A 27,254-nucleotide genomic window follows, 5' to 3' on the forward strand; every position below is an offset into this window, starting at 1 on the left:
TGAAGGTGGATTACCCGGAATATACTATGGCAGCTGAAGTTACTTCTAAACTTTTTGTCTGTATTCTATCGAAAGCACTTCACAGAGCAGCTGATCACTGTGCCAAATTGATTTCAGATTTAAGAGGAAGGTAGAGCATATACCTAAGCCACTGCTTCCCAGTATACACTTTCTTGCAAACACACACCTGCATGCAACACTGATTTCACTGGATGGGAAGGAAGGGGAAAGGACAGAGAAGATGCTGGAGCACTTAAACCTACCTTGATGCTGCAAAGAAACTTGTAACCTGATAACCAAAACTGGCATAGTATGCATGTTCCATAATAGCCATCAGCTGGACACAGTTATAGCCTACAATAGGAAAAAAATATGTAACAAACAAATGCCTTAAGGATAGTTAAAAGAGTGTTCAATACCTGTAACATATCCATTCCAGTCTCCTCTCATTTTGTCTGCTTCTGACCCTAATGGTTAACACCTAAAGATTCAGTAACTTTCACAAAGCAATTCTACCTAATAATTTATACTAACATGATCTCCATGGCAAATGAAACAGTCAATTTGTCAAGTGATCTAAACATACTGAATCTCCCAGATGCATACAGAAATAAGTGCAATCTTTATTTAACTTCAGAATATTAGTTATGCCAATCTGCATATCCTGAACTGCTTCAGCTTTTGACACTTACAGTCAGGGCTAGCCACTGGCTACATATTCTATGACAAAATCACAGGATGGTTAGGGTTGGAAGAGAACTTAAGATCCTCTAGTTCCCACCCCTCTGCCATGGGCAGGAACACCTTCCACTAAACCAGGTCGTTCAACACCCCTTTCAGAGATGGGGCATCCATAACTTCTCTGAGTAACCTATTCCAGTGCCTCACCAACCTCACTGTAAAGAACTTTTTCCCAATGTCCAAACTAAATACACCCTGCTTCAATCTGAGGCCACCCCATCCCTGGTGTCCACTTGGATATCAAGCCATTGACTGAAACTCTTCAGTGTGACCATCCTTCTAATTCCTTATCCACCAAGTGGCCCACCTGTCAGACCCACATCTCTCCAGCTTACACACAATACTGTAACTTCATGACATCTGAAACCTTTTGTTTCATTCAGCAAAATCACTTTTTTCCAACCATAATAGCTATTTCTTCCCTGTAGAAGAGCCTTCCAAAAAGAAAAAACACAAGTGTAATGTGCTTTTATTCCAAGTTCACCCAAAACCAGAGCAGTCAAGTAGGGCTGGGGGACACACTGTGTTGCATCTCAATAGCTCAGTGCATTCTTAAGGAAGGGAACTCTAAAGAATCAGGTTTTATCTACAGGCTATTAAGACTCACACCACCATCACTTCTCTGCTTGAAGAAAATATTCACTTCATTCCTTAGTTTCAACGAGATGTTTTTTATTGTTCCTTGGTTTTTTTATAGCTGTGACATTTAAAACCAGAGCTATTATTAGAAGACAGTTGGTGTGAGCTCAGCAATTTGTCAGATTCATTGCTGGTTTATAATTCAAGTTCATAGTTATTTTTATTTACATCATTTTTATAAATAAACAGCAACATTGCATCAAATTAATTTCATTCAATTTGCTTGCTACTTATTTTGCTATTTGTCAAGCACGTATTCCTACAAACTACAATATATTAGAGTTCTCATATAGCGATGTCTTTAAGCTTGTCCTAAAAAGTAAGACATTCCAAAACTAAATCTAATAGACCTGAACAATATATTTAAAAAATAATTCCTTCCCACAATGTTTACTTAATGTAAACAAGAAGGAACATTAGTTATAATTTCCATATATCCCAAATTTGATACTGCTTTTATTATTTGGTGTATCAGCCTTTCCATGACATTTCTCCACAAAGAAAAAATTGTAGGCAAAGCAGAATGCTTTCCTAACTCTGTAAATCCTATTAACTTCCTGGGACAAGTGAAATTCCTTGGCAGTAAGGAGTCACAGATACATAATGTAAAATCCAAAACTGCTTTTTATATAATGTAAAATCCAAAAAAAGCTTCCACATGTGCAAACTCCCTCATCTCACCAGCAAGCTCAACTTAACCAAAAGGGAAAAGCTACAAAACATTGACTTAACATACAAAGCTACAAGAAAACGTCTTCTTCAAGCACTCTGATAAATAAAACAGAATTTTTTAAAATCAAACACAAACACAGCTACCATTCACAGAGGTTTCAGCTACAGATGCCATGATTATTTTACAGCAGTGTAAAATATATATTTCATCACAAGACAGTAAGAGGCAGTAACTTCTAACCTTGTCCATTACAGAAACAGTGCAAAGACACCATGGGAAAAAATAAATAAAGTAAAATTGAGGTGAACAGTTTTGCTGTGGTTCCTGAGATAATGTTAACAGCTCTTTCACACATCCTCTCCAATATACTAGAAGTTATTTTCCTCAAGAAGATCTTTCATATTTAAAGTTTCCTTGTTCTGATACTTCTGAGCTACTGTTCAGGGATAAAAGAAGTATAGCATGCTTATTCTGGCAAAACAAAGAATATCCAAGTATTTCTTTTGTTCTTCCTCAAAACTAAGCTATACACTAGAAGAACCAATTAAGAATGAAGTATTTTTCTGAAGACTGTCACAAAAACAGGCCCTTTTTCAAGCTGAAATCAAACCATGCCAACCATGCAGTACTTATCTGGGCTTTAATAATCATATTTTACTTAAAAATCTGGAATAGACTTTAATTCACATATCCTACTTCTGTCTTTGTTTGTTCTCCACAGATTTCACTTGTTTATAATTTTTGCTCACCTAAGAATCTATTTTTATAGCATGTGTCATTGGGAAATTCAAAAAGCCTCTAGATACTTGACAGTTATCTTTTCTAACAAGCACAAGCACATAAGTATTATCTCTGCAAGCATTTCTGGTATTACTTACCAAGATCTTTTATTCTAGGTAGTACATTGTATGTGAAGTTTTTATAAGAAGCTACTTTGCCTTCTGGGGAAGCAATTCCCACATGAGATTCATAGATTCTTAGGCTTTTTAATCTCTTGGGAGAAGGATTCTTATGCTACAAGAAAAAAAACAGAGTTGTCATTAGGAACAGCTTAGGAGTGTTGTCATAATCACATGATTTGCACAAGATGAAAAACAGCTTAGGTTTATTTTGTTTTTCCTCTAAGAGATTCTAAACATTTCAGAAGCAATTGACCATTTCAAACTGTTAAAGCAAATGTCTGTTTGAAATAAACGTCCTTTATGAACAAGAAACTGGACTTTCATGATTCAACACTTTTCTAATATTCTTTTTAAATTACACTTCAGTGTTCAAACTGACAACAGCCACTCCACTTGATGTCCTTCTGAATCACTATGAAGCTTGTTTGAAAATAGAGACAGAAAATAGTAAGATAGGCTTTTATTTTTTAAGCATATCTGCTTTTTGCAGGTACATGAAATAGCTGCCTTATTTTATCTGAAATTTATAAATGTGTTATTCCTAAAGAATACATTTCCACAACACAGAATCACCTATATTGTAAATATTTAATATTAAAATATAATTAAAAAATCTCAAGTCTGGAGATCAGCACACAGCATTTCTAGATGGGTGAAAATATTTGAAGACTAGAGAGGCCATTGAAATCAATATCCTATTTGTTAGTTTATTATTCACATGAAATTTTGAAAATGTAGAACAAAACTAGTTGAATACACACATGTGAACAGAAATTAAAGGAACAATGTGAAGAACAAAACTTCTGTTTGAGGCTTGTTCCCTGAGATTTATTTCCACTGGACACCTCTACTATTCATAAAAGGACTTTTTTATTTTTTCAGTAAGTCTGCACCCAAAAGTTCAAACCTCGTTTTCACTCTAGGTCATCCCAATCACTGCATTCCCAAATCCCTACCCATTCCTTACCTTGATGACATTGAGATGTCACACAGCATCATACACAGAGTAGGCCACTAAATTGATAGACTACCCACTTTAACAAGAGTTAATGTACATTATGTTATCTATTTTTAAAGAAAGCATTTTCCATACCAGTCACCTTTTCTCTCTCAAGCAGTTGTTTCATAATTTGAGGTGGATGAGAAATTTTAACTAAAAATAGAGGTTACAGCATCTCCAATATAAACCACTGCATATCATTTTTCAGGGAAAACATGAAAAAGTTCAATATGAAACAACATCACTCAGTCTGAAGTTTCCAAATGTTCTCCTAGGGTATTTTTCATATACCATGCAAAGAGTTCTCTCCCTTACAGCAGTGCATGAGAAAAAAGAGGGATTTAAATTCAATAATGGGATTTTCCTGATACAAAGAAACCAGGATTTGACTGGAGCATTGGAATCTTATTTTGGAAGTTTTTTCTGACTTTATGGAATTTAACCTAGTGTTGAGTACTGAACATTGCATTTGCAGATAATCAATCCTTAAATCCTGTACTGATAATTCCCTGCTCTCCACCCTACCATGAACAGCCATGTTGTCCCAGAATACCTGTCAATCATGCCTAAGAGGTGGCAAACCATGTTTAAAATACCAGATTAATAACTATTTTTTATATATTCTACAGGAGGCTGAAAAAGCAGCTCAAAAACATCCATCATTAAAGTAATTTATTTCTGTCAAAGCCATGAATAAAAGCCCTTCATCTCTCAGCTGTTTTAACTAGTTTGCAATCTCCTTTTATTTTCTTCCATACAGGGAAACAAAGATAGCATGATGCACCTCTTGAAAATAATATTGAAGCCTTACTATATATGACTGTGGTGGATTCCAGTGAACCCAATCATAATTCACTTTGTCTTCATCACGGACCACATATCTTGCCCAGGGTGAAATACGATAGAGGAGGGCGCCGTTCTGAGCACGAATCACCACCTATAAAATAACACAACATATGCAGGCAGTCACTTATAACTCATAGAACGCCTTCTATGCAAGCCACAGCACAGAATGAAATAGTAGACTACACAGAAATTTAATTTAAAGAACACACAAACACACAATGCAAGTCAAGAGAAGGAAGAACAACCCTGCCCACAGGGATGATTTGCAAAGGGACAGTAAAGCAGACATGTCAGACAGGAGTGATGTTCACCAGCAAGAGCTGAAAGGTGAGAATATACATAAGATTTATATAAGTAATGGGAGAAGAAGCCTTTCCAAATGGATTTCTGTTATGTTCCCTAATTACCCCTGTCATTGCTATTTCCTTTCCATGTTCTGATAAATTTAAATAGACATGCAGTATAATGCCATTAGGATGAGAACTGTGATTTGTTTAACTTGGCAAACAAAACAATCTGGTAAGGCAATTTTAATATCATAATTACATCTTCTTTTCCATGCTCTGAGAGTCCTCAACAACGTCACATAGCCCAGAACCACAGACAACACAAGAAGCACAGGACAGTTTTTGGGTCAAGTCAAAGAAAAAGTTCCACCTCGCTCACATCCTCCCACCCATCCCACCTCCCCTCTCCTCAGCACAGAAGGAACAGCACCACTCTGGTGTTGCTTGGTATCTTGGCTGCCACTAGAACAGTAACACAGATGGTTTGCAAATTTAAAACCTAGAAATGTACAAGCAAGTGAAGGTACAGAATTCTTAATTCTGCTTTTTTAAAGAAAGTGATGACTGGTGACTTTTCAGTTTCTTTGTTGGTAGTAGGGGGCTTTTTTTTTTTTTTTGTAAGAAAAACAATGAAATTATAAGAAACCTCAAATTGAAAGGGTTGAGGTTTTTCCACTCCTTTGGTTTTTTTTTTGGTTTTGTTTGCTTTTGTTTGTTTGGTTTTTTTTTTGTTACAAATGGTGACTTGTCTTTGCTCTCAATTTCTAACAGGTAGTCTGGAAGATGAAATTATCAAAGAATTGCCTTTTCACCTCTGGCAAGTGTCTTTCATTGTTTTGACGGATTATCTGCATCCTTAACCCAATCATGGAAGAAGGCAGGATCACAGAATCATGTTTAGTTGACCTTCTAAAGGTCAAACTTTCCTTGACCTTTTCCTCCTTCAAGGAGGAAAATATGTATATGCAGACAGTTAATGGAAGTTGATAGAATAAGGCAAGGAAGAATGACTGCTGTGCCTCAGTACATAGTATTATAACTCAAATAACTCAAAATAGATTTGATAAAATGGAGTAATTCATACCAAAAGTTGAGAAAGTTATTGCAAACACTGTAAAGCTGTATGGAATTTTTTTTTCTGTTAGTTGTGCTAGCAAAGATGACCCAAAGAGTATTTCTGCAAATTCTATCAACACTGTGAAGATCCTCCTTGCTGATAGCATTGACAATTTGCAAATTATTCTTAAAATAATAAAAGTTATCTCCTCTCTCTAATATCACACTTCCGATGGTGCTATTGCTTCTTTTATTATTTTGTCCCAATTTACCCATCACAGAAATAAGATTATTACTGCATATAATAACCTACTCATCTTGGCATTCCTTTTTTCTAATATTTTAGCATAATTCATACTAGACAGGCTTGTGAAGGGTGGGCACATTCAAGAAATGTGAAGTAATTAATCTACATTCAGAACATTAATTAGCTGTAGTACTGGTTTAATCCAAAAATGATACTGGAGGGGGGAAATGTAAATTTCTTTATTATGATATACTAATCCAGTCACGTACTGTCTTTAATTAAAGCCATTAAGCAATGAAAAAGTTAGGAGAAAAAAAAATATATCAGAAAACCATTTAAATGGCCAACCATCAGTTATTTCACTTTTTCAACTTCTACAGTTACACCACGTAATTAATCTCTGTATCCCATCCTTCTGAAAAAGTATAAGAACTTCTGTTGTTCTGTAGTCACTTATATTGACCTTATTTTCCTTCATTTGTGAGACACAAGTGCATTTGTTTTACCATTTATTCAGAAGTAATTTTGTTCAAGTGCTAGTTTTGCATTTATTCATAACATCTACAAAGCCAAACTTCAGGGTTACACTTTTCAGGAATTGAGAGACTTACAGGAAGTTGTACAAGTGTCTAGCAACTTTCACAGACAGAACTTTAATAGATAAAACTAAAACTTCCTAGAAATACATACATTCATTTGTCATATATTATGATAGTAATAAGACAGAGTCATAAACAAGTTGTGAAAATCTATGGGTTGTGTTTATACACTTGAACAGTCTTAAAACTTTAGAGTCTGCTCTATTATAAGGCTCATAATCTAAATTTTTTGGTTCATTCATTTTAAAACTTTGCTTGCAGTTCTATTTTGCAAATATGTAAGAAAATTCCCATGTTCAAAAGTAAAAGTTAACATAATCACAAGGTTGGAAGAGACATTTAAGATCACAGAGTCCAACCCAAATCAAAAACGGAATTAATGAAATTTAACCATGCAGATACCAGAAAAATCTCCAAAAATGTGGGGTAGCACTTATTTTAAACAAGTTATCATAAAATTTATTTGTTGCTTTCTTTACAGTATAGGTGGTAATATATCCAGCCATGGCGATAGATGAATCTCACCCCTACAGTAGAAACCCCAAGTTTTCTCATTTGTTGCTGTAATTTTTGAGTACCATGGGCAGTGCACAGAGAAAGCAGAGTCAAGACGAACAATCATTACACCACCAGAGCTGGTAAAGTTGAATTGTTTCCTTCTCTGGTTTGCAGAAGCATAATCAACAGTGTCCTTACAGATCTATCAAGTGATCCCTGGCAATTCCAATTCTTTGTAGCTATGCTTGTTTAATACTTTTCTTAATTTTATGTGAATACCATTTACAGAGTCTCTCCTAGACTCAATTATCAAGCTCTATAGTCAATCATCTTATTCCTCTCTCCTGATATTGTACACAGTTTTATTAATAAAGTTAGAAATAAAAATTCCAAATGTTTTCTGAAGTTTCTTGAGACAGAACTCTCACATCACCATGCTTAGCTGAAGCATGAGCACAGGAATTGGAAAAAACTAAATGGCACTACAAAACAAATAGCAGTTCAGCCCAAGACTGACAAAAATAACTCTAATGCAAACAGCCTGACAGCTTCAATTCCCGAATGTGCTTTGCTATTTCTTGAAACAATTACATATAATTAAAATAATAAAATAATATAGTAACTAAAGGAGTAAAATTATAAAGCACACATAAAACAAAGGCAGGTGCTCCACTCACCCCAAATTATGACTTGTGGTCCCTTCTCTGCAGCGTCCAGATATAAAAATTAGCTGCTGTGTATACTCTAAATGTGCTGTTACAGATTTTGCACGCATAAGGAATACTGAATATAGTCATTACACAGCACTTTTGACAGAGTAAATATAAATCAGTTTAAAAGATACTGTAATATTCCTCCAAATTAGTTGGAAATGAGTAAAAACAAATTCACAAAAGTTGCAGCCTAACCAGCTAATACGTAGCTCATCAAGACTTCATAGCTGACTTTACATTTTCTAATTAACTCAAAAAACTGCTCTCTAAAGGACATATATAAAACCATGATGTTCATTCAATTAGGCTTTTTCAAACTGGCCTTGGGATTTACCTACTTCATTGTCACAAGGTATGTCCCTGATCATTCTTCAACGTACATAAGGAGGGACATGCCACCATTTGGTATAAAAACTACAGCCCCCATTAAATAAAGCTTTAAAAATGCATACTGCTATAGCAAGAAACACATGCCAAGCAAACTGACAAAAGCTTAGCCCCTCATCCCAAGCAACCTCTTAGTTATTTAGACTTAAGTTAAAGAAAGCTCTAGGTAAAAATAATCCCTGTATTTCTGATCCTATTATTACAGAAAACACTCCAACAAGAGGACAAGATAGGGGGAAAAGGAAATCCAAGTTTCTGACACAAACTAATATATCCTCCCCAATTAGTTAAAAACCAACAAAAACTGATGAAGAAGAAATAAACCAGTATCTCAAAAGAGTTACATTTCCACTGCTCAAATTAGACAGAATGGAAAAATACAAAATAACATATGTAAAGAACTTGCCACCACTTACATTAACCACCTCTTTGTGTGAAACATGAGATAAAGTAATATATTATCAAACTGTATAGTAGATGGACAACATCACTATTTTTTTGTGTCTGTGTGCTGAAAGGGAAGTATCTTAAAACAGTAAGCCTGTTTAGAACTGGATCAAAAAGAGGGTTTTTCCCCTGTTTCCAAAGTCTCCATGATGGCTTTCCCATTGGAAACTTCTAATAAGAATGTAAGCAATTCAGAGTAAGTCATGCTGAATTTGCCTACATCAACTTTAAAAATAGCTCACCTAAATAGTTTAGGGTTTTTCCCCACCTCCCCTAGTGGTAAACATTCAAAATCCTTGATTCGACCTTTAAATGTCACGTGATTCTGGCTTCCAAGTGAGATATAAATACATGTAAATAAATTATCTCACAGAAATAAGTGTCAGGAAGACAGAATGAAAATGTCCTTCCAAACCTGACATTAAAAAGCCAATTTGCTCTAAAAATGGACATGACATAGACACACAATTTATATAAGTACAAATGCAAAACAGCAGAAGTGAAGACCTCAACCTATGGTGTACATCTTTTGTATGCAAAGGTTAAAAATTTATGTTTGGTATTCATTTTCCATTATAGGGATGTTGGGTGTATTTTCAAAGTTTCTGTCTGAAGTGTACAGCATCTTAAAGCTTAGCATCCCAAAACACTGTAATAACTACTGTGGATTTCACAGATGAGTACACTTAATATATTAAAAACATGACCTTAAACCTGAGATTTATGGCATCAGTGCTAATAAGTGATTAATTTTGAAGAACTTTCAGATCTGAATAAAACCACTCAAAAAAACAAATGTATGGCTGTAGTCGGAGAAAACATAACCAACAAAGGCTGGCTTTGAAAGTATGCAAAAACCAAGGTGCAAAAGTTCATTCCAGTTTTCCAAATGCTGGACTACTGGAAGACAAAGCAAGACCTAAACCCTCACAATAACATTAGTACCAAAGTGACAACGCGTTCCATGCCTGTCCACTAGAGGATAGGAAATTCATGGAATGGGGAGGAGGTTGTAGGATAAAACTAAATATAGGGGTTATGAGTCTGTTTGATGATGTTTGAAACTCTCAAAAGCAGTTTATTACAGTCAAGGGGAAACCATCACTCTGAGGTCAGTCCAGTATCATAAAGAAAACACAATAACACATAGGAGCAATTCAGAAGCTGAAATAGGTCTCATTTAATGTAATGATGCTGCCAATGCAGGACAAGTGAGATTGAAAGGCCTTGATTTTTCAGGCATTTGAGACTCTTGGGTATCCCATTATTCTGCCTTTCCAAAATAACACGGGCCTTTTATATCACCCACAGTACATCCAGCAATTCCTTCTGGATGTCTTGGGGCATTTAAAGGAAAACTCTGTGCTTACATTCAGGCAATTTTCAACCTACTGTGACTCAGGGAAATCTGCTGGCTTTTTATGAGCAGATACCACACATTTTTTCTTACGCAATCTATAATGATAAAGTATGAAAGGTTCACAACAAATTTAAAAGCTTTGTCACAAATACAAATTCAGATAAAAAGTAAATCCCTGTGTAAAAATGGAGCTTAATGTGGTTGTGCTATTGTTATGACAGATGAAACTCTGCAGCAACAGGCCACAAACTACCACATTTAAAATTCATATGTTTTTGAATATCCCTTTTTTCTTTGTGTTTACCTTCTCTTCACATCAGCTCCATTTGGCTACCTCAACTCTCAGTGTGCACAAAGATCTTCAGAACAGTGTGAGAGAATATTCAAGAGAAAGTTGTGCAAGATCAGACACCTACTCTGCTCAGCAACCACTCCTTCAGCTTTCAGTTCCTGCATGTAAAGCAGACTTCAAATCCATACATGAGCATTTAATTTAATGATGATGTGCTTCCATAAGGTGTCTACCTCTGTTTCCACTAATTAGGAGAAAGGCTCAAACATTAGAACTAAAAGGCCATGCTGCCATTCCTTACTTTTCAGATATTTATTTTGATTTACAAGTATAATCTTCTGGACAAGTTCTTTAAAAAAAAAACAATATAAAGAATTTAGACCTATTTCTGCTGTTTGAGAGATTTGTTATATAGTATTTTATCATTTCTATTCCAGCTGAGGAAATGAAAATAACAAAATGATAACTAAATAACTGATGAATATATGCAAACCAATAAATTGCTCTGAAACACTGTATTATTATTTCATTATTTTAATAGCTTGAAAACACTTAGAATGATTCTTGGTATATGTGGCTTTTAATACAATGATGAAATTAAATTGGCCATCAAACCAACAATAGCTAATAAAATGAGAGAGTGGACTAGCTTTAATATAAATATGGAAATGGAAGTGACTTGTTATAGAAGGGCAATAAGCTATTTCAGTATTTTACAACCTACAGTATTTCATTAGCTTCAGATCTATTCATTTCTGACACAAAATTATCCAAATATAAAAGCCACAGGAATACAGGTGGAAATATCATTTCATCTCAATAACATGCATCCAACTTAAAAGCAAGTTCAATGCAAAACATAAAACATGGGCAGGATAAGCTTTTATAGACTCCCTAGAAGTTTGTGTTAGATGCTGTGATAACATAACAAGGTTTCTCTACTACAAGAAATTTATTAGACATTTAGCATCAAGGTATTTTCCTCCCTCTGTTTTTCTAAAAGTACATGAAAATTAAAAACAATTGCTTGAATACCAAGGTTTTTTTAGCATAATGTGCTCTGTAGAATATAAAAGTTTACATTTTTACTTTTGCTGTAGATAAATAGGGTAACCAAGAAGAAACTACAAATTTCCAAGAATACAAAAGAATCTGACCTAATATATTTTGGATACATTGGTGCTGGAAGAAAACCTGGTCTTAGATTTTATTTCATACATGCTGCTCAGTTTCAAAGACAGGTCCTGCATTCAAGACACCAATACAACCCTGTTATTTTCTCTTTTCCCTTAAATTTTGCATCCTTTTCTCAATACCCTCAAGTTGCTCCAGAAACAGAATCCTAGAGCTGTTTAGGTTGGAAGAGACCACGGAGTCCCACAGCTAGTCCAGCACCATGCTCACCACTAAACCATGGCCTGACTGCCATATCCATGTGTTTTCTTAAACTTCTGAGGATGGCAAGTCCATGACTTCCCTGTTCAAATGCATGACCACTCTTTCCTAATATGCAATCTACACATCTTCCAGCACAGCTGGAGGAAATGTCCTCTTTGTCCTGTCACTGGTTACCTTGGAGAAGAGACCCACTGCCACCATGCTACAATCTGTCAGCTGAAAGCACCTCTCCCTGTACACCCCTGCCTGTCCTACTCATCCTCAAAAATAATCAATCCTGACTTTAGCACCCAGGATAGAACACGTGGTTCTGACGATCTCTTGCCAGTAGGCAGTGTAAACTGAGGCCATTTACAACAGAAAATAAAATCACATCACCCCCTCACAAACACAGAGGAAAACAGAGAGCAACTCCTCTCTTTCTACAGGTCAGCACTGGTTTGTGAGAGAAGCACTGGAATTTAGAGGCAGTACTTCAGTATGTTTGGTTCTTAACGCATAGGACCACAGCAGAACACTTCCTGATAACACAGTGCAACCTGCTGCAGAGCCCAGGACTGGAACCTAGAGTTTCTTGCCTGACAGTTCACTTTAAAGCAGCTTCAGATAAAAATACAAAAAAGCCTGATAAAAATTTGGGATCGAACAGCATGGTAAAGAGCATTATTCCATAATTGTTTCACTTTACCTGACAGATTTTTAGAGGCCAGATAAATGTTTCTCTTTAATAGCCTCAGAAACAGAAAGCAAGAAATGAAGCAAACACAGCTTCTGCATTAGTGCCTCACTCTTCCTGCTCCTGCACAGCCCTGTAACAAAGCTCAGGAGAGGCAGCAAGGAAATAAATTGATCAGAAGCTCCTCAACACTTCAGTTTCCCCAACTCCAGAGTATCTACCCAAATGAACCTTCACCCAAACTGGAGGGGTAAGGAGCATGGAAAATGGGAGATCTTTCCAGAACTCAACTTCTCCTGAAAAACTCACCATACTCTATTCATACTGCTCCAAATAACCAAGAAATCGAGTCTATCTGTCAAGGTGCTTGTAGACTGAAGTTATTTCCTTACAGTGAATTGATCATAAACCTTGAAATGAAATTTTGGAAAGAATGGACAGCATGTTGCTTCTTCCAGGCTGTTCTCCTTCCTAAATTGCAAATTGGTTACACTGGAAAGAAAAAGTAATAGAACATTAGTCACATTATCCTTCCCCCAAGCTTTTGTTTTCCTGATCAATTTATGATTACTATCAAAACTGAGTCAGATGATACAAACCAGTTGTCTGGTTTGCTCTTTTTCTTCCTATTTTCTGAAAAAGAAACCTGCTAAAGGGACAAGCATTAATATCAAATATTGAAAAAATATTCCTTAGTTATCAGACATAATAGTACTTTTTAGGGGGTTTACGTGTTTAACAAAATTCTGCAGACAAATCTGTGCCATTCAAAAATCATTGGAGAGAGATTTATTTGCTCTGTAAATACATCATGACTTCAGCTACTGCAATCTAAACTTATGGATATTAAATGTTTGTTCACAATTCCCCCTTTTTTCCCCTTCCCTTAGCCCTCAAGGAAAGAAAAAGTAAGACTAAAATACAATCAAAACACAAAAGAGGCAAAAGCCTATATTCTAAGCCAAGTCACGAAGTCATGCCTTGATTTTCCAAAAGAGGGAGATGCAGCTCCATTTGTGATTTAAGTATTTCAATTGCATTGCAGAACTTCTGAACATCTTTAACTAGTTTACTAGATCAGGTTAAAAAGGAAAGCCTTTGTTCTTTTTTCTATTTTTTTCTCTTAGAAAACTAGGAGAAACTAGTAGTAGCAAAAAACCCAAAAAAAGCTGTATTATCTATTTGAATAAAAAAGTATTTCAAAAGATGGAGCCAATAGCCTAGTATTAAAAAATATCTATGCAGATCAAAATGCCATAGGAAAATCAAACTGCCAAAATCCAGGAAACCTTAGGAGAGTTGTTAAAAATGAAAGCAACATCACACATAAACATTCCCAATTGATTTTAACAGTCAAGTGTATAGAAAATACTTCATTAATCACCCAAGCACATGGATTTATAACTGTTAGCTACACAGGGGCAGAAGTATTAGGTATGAGGGACAGCCAGTTGTTTGGGTTTTTTTTCACAATAGGAAAACACACATCTGTGCTGAGAGAAAGCATTAAAACTTTTCTTTCAGTCTAGAATCCTGATTTTGAAAACCTTTTAACACAAAAAAAAAAATCAAAGTTAAACTGGAAACTGTAGAATATACAGTTGAAAAAGAAATTTCCCTCCCTATGACTTAATCAAAAACAAGTTACTATAAGAACAGTGATGATGCTCAAAGACCATAAGAATGTGTATGCATAATATAGAAGCATTCCTGTATGTATTCTGCTAGTCTCTTAGTTAAGAGGCTTGGGGTACAAGAGCATGGTTTGAAAAGCAACCATAATAATAAAGCACATTAGACATACAGTACATGTAACTTCTTACAGTTGTTTCAAGCCATGTCAAGTAGAAAAGAAGCTGATGAAGTATGTAATACGGGTACCCAAGCATTAAGTATTACTTATCCTCAACTACAAAGCATTTGTATCAAGGACAATTGCTGCAGAATGCACCTTGCAATTGGGTGGCTGTGCCATACTGCAGAGAATGTCAGGAGCATTCCCTAGAAAGTGATCCTACCCTCCAAACAAAAGCAATTCCCATGAGAATTACAGCCATGCTTATATATTTTTAATATGGACTCTCAAAATCTGTTTCAAGACCTCTTCTTTAAGATGTCTCCCTCTTTTCTTCAAGGTAAAAAAAAAATAACACCACATTTTACTTAAATTTTCACCTAGTAGTAATTGAAACAATTAGTCTTCTGTATGGATAAACTAAAAGTAAAATATCTTAAAGTATTTTTAAATAGCAAAACCTCCAACCAGAGAATTGTGCAATCTCCACGTCACAGGAGAACTAAGCCTGCCAAAATAAATGAACAAGAATATTCTAAAGAACTGAGCTCAGTCTGCAACGAAGGCTCCAAAGAACAACAGCCCACTGCATTACAACAGCTCATTGGTGCTACAGCCTCTCCTATGAGTCCATGAGGAGTTGCACTTTGTTTACTAAATCCAAATAGGCAACACCAAGAGACCATTTACCTCCCAATGAGATAACAACTCCTCCTGCTGGCAAACCTCATCTGTAACCCAAAGAAGTCTAGAATAACTTGCTGAAGGGTCCATGGCTCACAATCACATGGTGAAACATGAAGGGTACTGCCACAAAATTAATGTTTTAATTGTCATCAGCATTACTTATATCCAGAAATGCATATGGTACATGATTTAAGTCCTGTTTAGTAACTTCAAAATTTCAGGAGTACAAGTCTGTTACCTCTCCCACACAGGCTATGTACCATGATGCTGCAGAACACTTGTTTCATTCACTGTTCAAATTTGAAAACCTGGTGATTGTGTTTTGGGTTGGGTTTTGGTTTGTGGGGTTTTTTTGTTTTTGTTTTTTGGGTTTTTTTGGGTTTTTTTTGTTTTGTTTTTTTTTTTTTTTTTGTTTTTTTTTTTTTTTTGCATCCTACTGACTATTTAAGACATGACATTCAAGTGATACAGAACTTGGCACACTGAGCAAGGATATTCCCTCTTCCCCCAGGCTAAGGTAAAAACCAAAATAATTAGAAGTGTTTCTATACATACATGAAAGGAAATAGCAAACATTTCTTCAGGAAGGTTTCCACTGAAACCAAGCTGAGTACCTCTGCTCAGGATATCCAAGACTCCCTTTGTAAAATCCATCTGGCTGCACATAACCTTGTAAAATCCATCTGACTGCACATAACCTATCTCATAATGACAACAATTTCCCCAGGAAAGTGTTAGATTCTCCAACGTTTGATACTTAAGATCTAGCTAGACAGGGTGCTGGGCCATTGTGACTAGGGCATGCTTTTATCAAGAAGCCCTGGACCAGAAGATCCTTGAGGTCCCTCCCAACCAGGTATTCTATGTTTCTATCTACATCTTATAACCCTGGAAGTCCACCACATCTTTAACATGTCTGTCCCTAGAATCATAGCCACCAGCCTGCCATTATGAACAGATTTCCTGAAATTTCACATTCTCATTATAAACACGTTTTTGACTGCAGTCTGCTTGAAGTGCATGAGACCTGAACTCCACACCAGTCTGGTATTATGCTGCTGCACCTCCTGATCAGCAGGGTCAGCTGCAGCACCATCTATTTCATTGGTGACAGTAATTACACTTGATGAATTTTACTAGCAGTGGTTCCTTGACACAGATTAACCTACCTGCTCACCATATTTGATTCCTTTTCAAGGTGTACAAGTTTAACACAGAGCATGCAGATCTACTAGGAAGTATAGGATAAAGTGGTAAAACTGTAAGGATTAAGTTTTGAAACTATTCTTCACAACTAGCTTTCCTCTACCCAGCACCTCAAGAATACAAGTGTACTTTAGGTACTTTCAATCATTATTAATAAACTGTTAATGCTCTGAGTCAATGTAGTTCTTTCCTTTGTACGCTTGAGTATTAAAAAGCGTAATACATTTGGACTGGAAAACTACTAAAACCAATCATAGTGAAGTTATAAGCATTTTGTACAAACTGATGAAAGAACTGTGTTGTTCATGCCTGCCTGGATCTTGTACTGGCCTCGGCACCTACAACCCCTGTTCATCAACCACTGAAACCACTCAAACATGCAAGAGTATCAGTAGAAAAATACTGTGTTAACAAGTGTACAAGTTATCAAATTTAATCACTTCATTACAGTACAAGATACTCCCTCAAAAAACTATAAACATCACCATTTAAATACATAGAATATATACACACACACACACACAGAGACATGTGAAAATGAAAAGGATACAGATTTAACAAATAATGGAATGCAGAGCTTTTAGAAAGTTTCTACCACTTTGAGGTGTTCTTTCCAGGAAAAATACATGCACTGCATTGCATGAATATTCAAGTGATATTTAGTTGCATATATAGATTGATGCACCTACCCAGCACATTGTTAGCTAAAGTGTCAAATGAGTTTATTAGTCTAAAAAATTATGTTTCTGGTAGTAATTTCAGAAATTACATATGTATTGTCATTATTAGAAAGTTGAACATCACGTCTACTTTAATATATCCTCTCCAGCTAATAAAATAAAATGTAGTGGTTCTACTATACAGATTCTTTTTCTAGTTAATGTTACAGGGCAGCAGGTAGATCTACCATAATTACCAATATTTTTCAAGTACTGATCTTGCCATTTTTTCTTATTTAGCTATGTGAAAATATTTCAGAACTTGACCATGAATTTGAAAATTATTTTCAACTAGATTTAAATTCTTAAAGGATTCCATTTGCCAATTGTTTTCCATTTTCTGTGTTGTTCTTTGGCATTCCTGTAAATAATATTAAGCAAGCCACCAAGTGCAGATACTAAAAATCTCAGTTTTTACCAATACTATTCCTGAACTTCACTGACACTATTTTAAAATTAGGATCTTGCCAACTACAGTGAAAACTTAATTTATAGATATATATATACACACACAGTTGGAAAAATCATTTATAAATAAACAGTAAAAAGACCAAGTGTAGCACTGATTACACTCCTGCATTAATACAACCACACACAACGAGACTTGCTATAAAGGTTTACCCATGATAATTTTTGTAAAATGAGCTTGCTGTGTCCTCTAAGAAGTTAACTAAAAATACCCAATCTGAAGGAAAAAAAATCAGTCATTTTCCACCACAAAAGGTAAGTACTTGCACCCCAACTGCTACCACTGTAGAATGACAAACTGATGTTTAAGGAAAACATCTTTCAAACTACCTCTTTAGAAATAATGAGAGGTAAAAGCCTTCTTTTATTAAAGGATAACATTTGGCTTTGGGTTTAAATCTTTGCTCACTTGTGACATCTGTCAGAAGCTTAAAAGCCAGCACTACCCTACCATAATAGCAACAATATTTGTTCACTTAACTCAGTCTAAGCTCCCAATTGATCCACCAGAGAAAGAAAAAAGATACCCTTTTCTAGCAGGTAACCTTATTTTGAAGATGGATGTCAAAATTCACAAGGGAGTCACTCAACTATCATAAGCATCCATCTCTCCACACAGAAAAGTGTCAGAAGATTTACAGCAGGTTTTTTAATTACTCATTTTCTGCAATGTTTATATTTACTTATGAGAAGACTGCCTGAAGAGCTACAGTAGACAGCCTGCTTCTATTTGAAAACAGGCAAACGTTTGACCTCTGCTCCTCATTTATTTTCCCACAAACATATTTTGTGACCTGATCTAAATTAGTGTCACCGACTACACTCCATCCATTTCCCATTCTGGCTTAGATATTACTTATTTAAAAGAAATGACCTTGTTACCATTACAGAACTTGGCATTCGCCTGCATGGAACTGAAGATCAAAACAGAGTAGACAGAAGCTGAAGAAAAGGACCTTCTGGAGGTGCCATTTCTTCCCCTAACAGATTAATCACCACCATAATGTCTGAAGTTAACTGTTTTAACTTAAGTATTTAAGAATCATACTGGTAAAAGAAACTTTTAAAGCTGTGATTCCCTTAGGCTTCTTTAGTAAAGAAAAGTGGGAAATGCTTCCACTACTAGAAAGATGTCTGTTGCCTAGTCTAGTGCAGACACCAGTGCCTGTGTATTTCAATATTACCTCTGCAATCTACATAGCAATTTCTATCTGCAAACAATCAATTTTCTCAGCTTCTACATGAACAAAGAACAGCAAAACTGTGCTCTAACACACAAAATACAGACATTTATAAACAATCATAAATGTTTGAACCACATAGCTCAAGGAGAACTTACAGAAAAGCAGAAGCTTTCTGCACCCATTAGCAGAATGGGAGAGGGTAAGATCAGCTGTAGCGTGAGGATAAGGTACATGTCTACCATAGGAATATTCCAAAAGCTTATGTGATAAACCATCATTGAACTACCTTAACTGGAGACTTTTTAGGTTTTTTCTCTTAGTCCCATTATCTGACTACATCACAAGTACACACAGAGAAGTGTTGGATTAAGTCCTGAAGGCACCATGGAACAAAAACAGTGTCATGAAAGATTATCAGCAAAGCTACAGATGAGGCAGGGAGTAGCTCCATATGGATGGAGCCATCAATTATGACTACATACACTCATGAATCAAGTTTCTAAATATTTGGTCCTTTTTTGAAGGAATATACTCAGAAGAAAATTTGTTTCACAGGCAGTCTTGCTTCAAAAGCCTGTTGGACAATAATGTGTCGTGAGTGTCAGTGACAGCCACATAACTTTGTCTAAAATTGACCATGGAAAGCACAATTAAAGTGACAGGGTAGAAAAAGCCTAAAAACAAAAACTCACATTCTACTCTGCCAGTGGGTATATTTTGGCTTTTCAGAAAATTCAGAGCAATTATAGAAGTACAGCAATTCATCTTGAAAGTACATCATATGCAATCCATGGCAATTCCACATACTATACAAATTATGTATAATGCAATCCTTGCTTTATGGAGTTTATATTTCCAAGGAAATGCTGAACAGGAAGAAAATACTATCAAGAACTTACTTCAAAATAAGGAGGTATGACCAGCGATTATCCAAGAGGAAAAAAAACCATCTTGCATTGCTCCAAAAGCATTTAAGATTCTATGGGTTTTTTTTGCTATTGTGTTAATAATTATCAACACTCATCATCATTCACACCTCTAATCTTTACAAAAAGCATAGAATTTTCTACAGTAGTTGACTCAAGAGTTTTGTAGATAAAACAGAGAAGGTAAATTCAGCAACAATCAAAAAATCTAACCTACTTGCATCTCAAAACCATGGAAAATATTAAATAACCATTCTGCACTCATACTTTGCTGCATAATCACTGCATTTCTGAGTTGCAGACAAGTATTTTCTTTCCTGCTCTGTAAAATAAAAACAGCTTTCTCATCCTTGAATGATTATTCCTGAACTTCAATTTATCCTTATTTATTACTGGGATTATTTCATAAGGCATAACAAAAAGCATAGAGATAAGCACACACACTGAGTAAGCATTTCCAGAGCATTTTTTACACATATCTTTGTTTTAACAGATTTCTTGTTTGTCTAAGCAGATTTTCAGCAGAAAAAATGAGGATTTTTTTTCAGCATTCTAGTTCTGTTGATGGGACCTCTGAAAATGCAGCAGTATTATACAAATGCTCCCAGGTTCATCATTTTCATAGTCTATAGGTAATTTCAGTACATACATTTCTTTCCTTTGGTATTTATTACTGCCCTCTAATAGCACCCAGTATCTCAAACTCAAGCTCTGAGTGCAATAAAGCACATCTCTGATTTAAACCAATATTCACCCAGAAATCAACAACTATGCTGTGAGTTAGTCATTATTAGATGTATTTGCACTAAGCATACAACTGTGGCATGTGACAGCTCATGAAGAAAGCATTTTAAGCTCATGGATGCTCATGAAATACAACTGTGCTCAGTTTCCCAAGCTTTCCACTCAGTACTGTGAATTCCTAAAAGGTAAGTTTTACAAACCTGCATGTACCATTAAAGCAACCAAAAATCACCTGAAAAGCCATAGTTAAAAGTACTGCAAAAATTATCAAGTATTAAGATTTTAATAGGATCTTAACAACAGGTAGTTGCATCAAATACAGAAAGATTTTACCTATACATGACTTAATTCTTCTATTTTAGATTATCAATTTGCAAACTGTTTTCCTCTTATGACATGGTGCAATACCCTACAACTACATTGCAGCCACATATGACTGTTCCCAAAATCTCTCTTTGTGATGCTTAATGTTTCACTCCTTTAGGTCACTTTGCTCAACTAGATAAACTGCTTCTGCTTCTTAGACCAATCAGAAGATGATAAAGTTACGTACAAGAAAACAAAATGGACAGTAAATGAATAAGAAGAGTTACAAGAGTTAGAGTAAGTCTAGAACCAACACCTTTAGCTTTGACCCATGGGGCACAGGAGAACGGCCATCTTCTGGTGGAATGAACAACTCCCACTTCCCATATTCCAACTTCTTATAGGGATGAGAAGATGGATTCCAGCCATCTGCAATAGAAGAAATAATACTAAGTGCTCATCTTAAAATGCATCCAATTACAATTCAAAGGTGTAACTCTGAGTTCCATCTTTCTGATAATAAATTTCAGTGAGAGCAGACACAAATACTTATATGCCTGATACTGCACACACATTCAAAAGGGGTAAAATGAAATGCCACAGTTTTAAGTCTTCAGGAAGATTCCTTTGTCATTAAAAAAATTAACTGAAAATCCCATAATTCAAGATTCTTTGTCCTCTTTGGATTTACTGAGCACTAGAGATGTGCAGGGATGGTCATTATGGCCTGTCCAACTGAGACACCTGCCAAGGGGGTCTGGAGTGTTTGTAAGGTTAACTCCTTTGAATGGAGTGAAGATATCACTTCTGAACACATTTCAGCAATGAAGTCCTTTCTAGACTCCGTTTCTAGAAGGAAGTAAAAGGATAAGTTTGAAAATTCCTTTTTTTCTTTTTGCCTTGAAATGTCTACTTCACATAGTTCAAGGCAGTGGACTCAAGCTAAATAGGAACCAGTCAACACAGAAAACTGAATTACAAGATGTTAAAGCAACACATGTTAATCTTCCTTCATGCTCATCTATTTGCATGCCATGGCCACTAAAAAACAAAAACAAAACAACAACAACAAACCAAAACCCACACATCAGTGAAAGAAGGATAAGCAGACTTCAGTTTAAGAATATTAACTCAGAGTTGTATAAAACAACATTGGCACTAAATATGTCAGGTTAAAAGCATTTCAATAAAAAACTGGACAGTTAAACTGAAGCAGGATCATCACTTTTGCTACCATGGAAATCACAGCAGGGGAGGTAGGGAAATCAAGAAGGTCTATCCATCAGCATATATATTTTCCTAAACATCAATAATCACAAATATTATCTGCTGTGCAACAGAAGGATAATCCTTCCTGGCAATGTATGGATATGCTGCATTTCAGAAAAAGATGAGACTGCTTTCAAAGTTAGTGGTTGCATTTGCACAGCTGTTTAAACCCAAGAACTGCCAATCTTTAAAAAACACTGAAAGACACAAATTAAACAAGGCCACACAATCTGACAAAAATTAGCATGCCAGACAAATATTCTGGTACCTACTCATTTTAGAGTGGAGAGTAAAACAGAAATGCAATTAATTCAGTATTCAATTTAGATGATAGTTTTATCATGTTTAAAGTATTTGGATAGTGGAGCTAAATTGCACATATTAGCAGTGAAGAAATTATTTACTAAACTATTGCTTAACAGCAGAACTTACATATTAGCAAGATTTAGATGGTTCCTCCCCCTTGGCTTCACACGAAATTTCAATCAAGAAAAATAATTAAACAAATACTACTAATATCTACTAGGACTAACATCAAACAAACAATACCCTGACAATTAAGCAATAGCCCTTCATAAAATGTCTAAACTGCAAACTACAGTATTTATACAGTAAAATATAGATGTATTTTTTTATTTCAAGGCACAGTAAAAAAGATGCAGAAAACATTGCTTTAAAAAAGCTGGGGTTTTTTAAATTATAAACAGCTAGAATATCTCAAATAAACATTCCAGGCAAAAATGAGAAAACAGGAGAAAGATGTTAAGAAGTTGCAAGAAGTTTGCTTTAAAAACTGGTTAGGACTTATGATAGTCAAGACCCAACTTGGGGGACTTACTCTAAATTCTTTCCATCTTCTTCTCCCCCCAGATATCCCCCCATCTTCATGGCTTCTCATGAAACTCTTTTCCAGCAGTGCTACACCTCTTGATTCAATGCACAAACTGAACCACATATGCCAGGTGATGAATATTGAGCAATATTAAAAATTACAGCAAAAAATTCTTAGGGCCAGTTTTCATAAAACCCACCAAGGAGAACCTGCATGGAGTTAATCATGTCCACCAAAACCACTGCATTAAAATATTAATATTTTAATATTAATATTAAATATCTGTATTTTTAAAAAGATTCTCATTACCTCTACTAAAACCACATCTTCCCTCCTTCAGAGAGGGAATGGTTATATCTCTCTACCTATTTAAATATTTCTGCTCTCCACAGACAGATTTGATAATTCTGCCAAAGTTGCCTGAACTTTCCCCTTCACCTGCCAGCAATGCCAGATGCTCCTGTTAATCCCTCCTGTTCTCCCAGCCACAGTCCATGACTGCAAGCCTGTGGCTCGTGATTTAAAAATAAATGCAAAGCAATACCCATCTTCCCCAGATGGTCCTACTTAAACCCACTGTTTACTAATTACCCCTGGAGAGGAGCTCACTTAGAAAGATTATAACAGAAAACATTGCTTTGTATTAATGCCAGAGGCATAAGGAACATAGAACACCCTGAAAACTGAATATTCCTTTCAAAGAGAGAGTGGCTCATGCTTATCTCAGTTTTACTGCTTGGTTTTCTGATTTTTCAGCAAAACTTACCCCAAAATGCCTGAGGGAAGAAAGAAAAAAACAAACTCAACTAACCAACAAGTGATTAGCAGACTATTATGAAGATGAAAAACAAAATGTCAAAAGAAATATCTTAGTTTGAGAACAGAGACTTCAAAGAGCCTGCCAACTACAAATAGGAAAAGGCTGAGGAGATTACCAGCAGAAGTTCAAATAATCAGCTTGAACAGGTATTGGGGAAAAAGGACACCATCACAGAATATTCATAAGCCATACACAAAGGCAAAAGCTTCTGCACAAAAGTTCAAGCCTCAGCTATTGCTTAATCCAACACAGCAGACATCTTTGATAGCCTGATACTTTGTCTCATCTCTGTGACTGGATCTTCCAATCCCAGCCAATTATAAAAACACTACATCCCACCTCAGCAACAGGAGGCACAAGGGAACTTCTTGCTCAAAACTACACGCTTAGCATGCCAAAGAACCATGAACTGAGCTTTAATGTAGAACTGAATTCAAAGCTATAAAGGTTTGGCTTCTACCATTTGTGACAGAAAATCAATTTAAATGCGTATTTCCAGCTAAATGACAATTTGAGTGACTTCCTGTTCAATCTCCTGATTTTGTTTTCACATTGACAAGGATATAGCCATACACCTCTGAGGCTCATGCCTGAACTTGGGAGTTTCACACAAGAAATTAACACTTTTCACAGAGGAAAGGAGTTGTTCTTGCATATTACTCAAATAATTTACTTTGTCCAATACAAGAACTGTAGCTGGTTTTTTTCCAGAAGTCAAAAAAATTTATAAACTAAAGCTGAATTCTCAAGTGAAATCAAATCTCCTATAGCAATTGTATTTCCACATACTTTCTGATCAACTAAAGACGCCTAAAGAGAATAGAGTTCAGCAAACACACAGCACCCTTGAAGAAAGTCTATCAGACAAGCAGGAGTTCAGACAAGGGAAAGAGCATCAAAATCCCAGTATCCCAACAAGATACCTGTATCCCACTTCATTAGAATATGAAATCAGAACATAACTGGAGATTCTCCAAGGACACTATTCTGTTCTACACATTGGCCAATTAGGTCTTCCTCTCCTCACATTAATAATTTTTATAGCAGATTACATTAATGATCCTGCGGTTGAGCTGTTGGAAATCAGGCAAATAGCTCAAACACTGACACAAAAACAAGTGTCATTACTTCTCAGATCGGATGTTTCCCTGTATATTAGTGACACCTTTATTACAGTCTACTCTTTTCAATCATCTGCACCCACAGAAACATAACACTGTTTGACTTTACTCCTCAAATGTAGGTATTTTTCTATAAAAAACTTGAAAGGAAGAAGTAAGAAATTCAGCATGATATAATGACAGTACCTAGAATCCATTTCCTTAAAAATCTGAAATAAAGAAATCCCACAACATTCTGATACATGAAGTTTTTAGTCAGCTGTCAGATAACTAAATTATGAAGCACAGTGCCTTAAGGTACTCTCTTTTCACTCTGAAGGGACCATGTCAGAGTTTAAAGAATAGACAAATATCCTCCCAGAAACAACTATCCTACCCTCCCCTCCACCCTCCAACCACAGCAGAAGCCTTCCCAACTAGTGCAAGGAAAAGGAAGCAAAAACCAAACCAGATATTCTAGACTGATCAACATTTTAGATCAATGTGAGCTGGGAAGGAGGAAAGGGAAGACAACTAAAAGAACAGAAACCACAAATATAAAAATGTATTACAGCAAATGCTGACTTCCAAATTAATACCTGCATACTTACTCTCAAGCTTTTTAAAACCAGTAGCTTTCTTTTTAATATTAAGGAATTGTTTACAGATAACCCACTGAGCCTCTGCATGACCAAATACAAATGTGGGTGTTCCAATTCCCAAATAAATTCCATGGGTTGCTCTCAAAACTCACAGCTCAGTGACTTATTTTAAAATAGTCAATTTTAAAGCAGCAATAAATTGCCAGTAGTCACTGTGTTCCTGAGCAATAGGGCACACAAATGAAATATTCAGTACTATCACTGAGAGCTTTTGAAGGAGCTATAATGTTGATAGAGCCTCCAGTGTTGGAAATTCAGCTGAGTAATTGTCTCATACACTTGATTTACTGAGATGCTGAAAGTACTAACTGACAAATCTTAATGTTTTTGGATGCTCATTTAATACTTCTTATATAAAGCTTTGTACTAAAACACCAACAGATACAATACTTTTTCTGTCCAATTATGGAGTTTTAAAGAGACAAAAAAAGCTCTGAAAGCATTGGGATTTTCCTGAATTCATATTTTTAATTCTCCAATCCACTTACAGATTTGTGTGCTTTTTCTAGTTTCTAGCTTTTTTTTCCCAAAATGCACACTGATATTAAGAATTTTTCTATAAATTAGAACTATCCCATTCATTACAAGTTTCTCAGAATAAGATATAAAAATTCCATTATTTGGGCCAAAATACCTTAATAGCAAAGCTTTTTCTGATTGTTATAAGGCATAAAAGTCATTCAGAAAAACCTTTACATGTACAGGACTAAGGCTGCACATGTATATAATTACAAAAGTAAATTTTTCATGTTTATCTTGCACATAATTTGTAACAAAGATATTACCAACTATAAGCTTAAATTATAAATTTGGAAAAAAGAAGTTCAAGGTCTCTGTACACAAGCTGTACTTGCAATTTTATTTTTTACTAGTTTTTGTTCCTCAAAATCTTAAGATGAAACAGCAGAGACTAATACTTTGTGTCTTTACATCAAACATTAAGATATTCTCAGAAAGCACCATATTATTAAGGAAAACACTGCTATTCATCTCCAAAACAAAACATATGAATTGACAGTTTTTTATATTATATACCACCATATTTCAGAGCTTCTGTCATTTAAGTTCAATATTTCTTTGTCTAAGATTTCCAACTTCCCTGACGTGGTTATGCTATGGTTCTTTTTATAAAAAAGTTTTATTACAAAAAATCTTATTAAAAGCAATCCCAATATCCAATTTAAACACAATATAATCATAAATTTAGTCTGAGACTTTAACCTGCTTGAAAACTTAAAGAAAGGTTAAAGGGATTCAGTTTTAATTAAACATATCTGTAGCAATCTGACTCTAAATCTTAGGGTTTTGAAATCCAATTTCTCATGAGAATATTATTTAAGATCATAAGAATTGAATGACAATCTTCCATGCCTCCAGTCTTTCCAAGTACACTATTGTCCCCTTTGGGAATGAATACTTTACTATGACTGACTGATATATAGTAGAAACAGTTTCCTCACATTACAATGAATTTCTTTTAATTTTTTATTTCTTCATTTAATTAGTGTCTGGATACATCTACTCTAAGATATTACTCCTAAATTTCTGCTTCATATGATGTCTTACATCAAATATTTTAAATGAAATAGTTTAGAAAACTATTCCAGTGTTTAGCTACCCTATCCTGGTATACATATACTTCCCCCCAGCCTGATAAGACAATTTACAAGCTATAGCCTCTTCTCAAATATTGAATATATTATTAAAAATCTGGTTTTAATATTAACATCTCCTAAAATACATATTTAAAACAAATGCACTCTAGTCTTTAGCTG

The 27,254-nt window shown here is 35.3% G+C and overlaps 1 protein-coding gene across 4 annotated transcripts in view; it reads right to left on the reverse strand.

Moving 5' to 3' along the window:
- The window catches only part of GBE1 (1,4-alpha-glucan branching enzyme 1), a 140,212-nt gene that overhangs the window by 77,810 nt on the left and 35,148 nt on the right, over window positions 1-27,254 (reverse strand). For all 4 annotated transcript variants that reach the window (XM_041480219.1, XM_041480221.1, XM_041480222.1 and 1 more), the window contains exons 3-6: window positions 21,113-21,225; window positions 4,767-4,892; window positions 2,932-3,067; window positions 264-354 (exon numbers count right to left, since the gene is read on the reverse strand). In XM_041480219.1, coding sequence (XP_041336153.1) covers window positions 264-354; window positions 2,932-3,067; window positions 4,767-4,892; window positions 21,113-21,225 — 466 coding nt within the window. The remainder of the gene's footprint in view (window positions 1-263; window positions 355-2,931; window positions 3,068-4,766; window positions 4,893-21,112; window positions 21,226-27,254) is intronic.

This window comes from Pyrgilauda ruficollis, unplaced genomic scaffold (genome assembly GCF_017590135.1).
Source record: "Pyrgilauda ruficollis isolate IOZ18807 unplaced genomic scaffold, ASM1759013v1 scaffold50, whole genome shotgun sequence".
In the NCBI taxonomy this organism is placed as follows: Eukaryota; Metazoa; Chordata; class Aves; order Passeriformes; family Passeridae; genus Pyrgilauda; species Pyrgilauda ruficollis.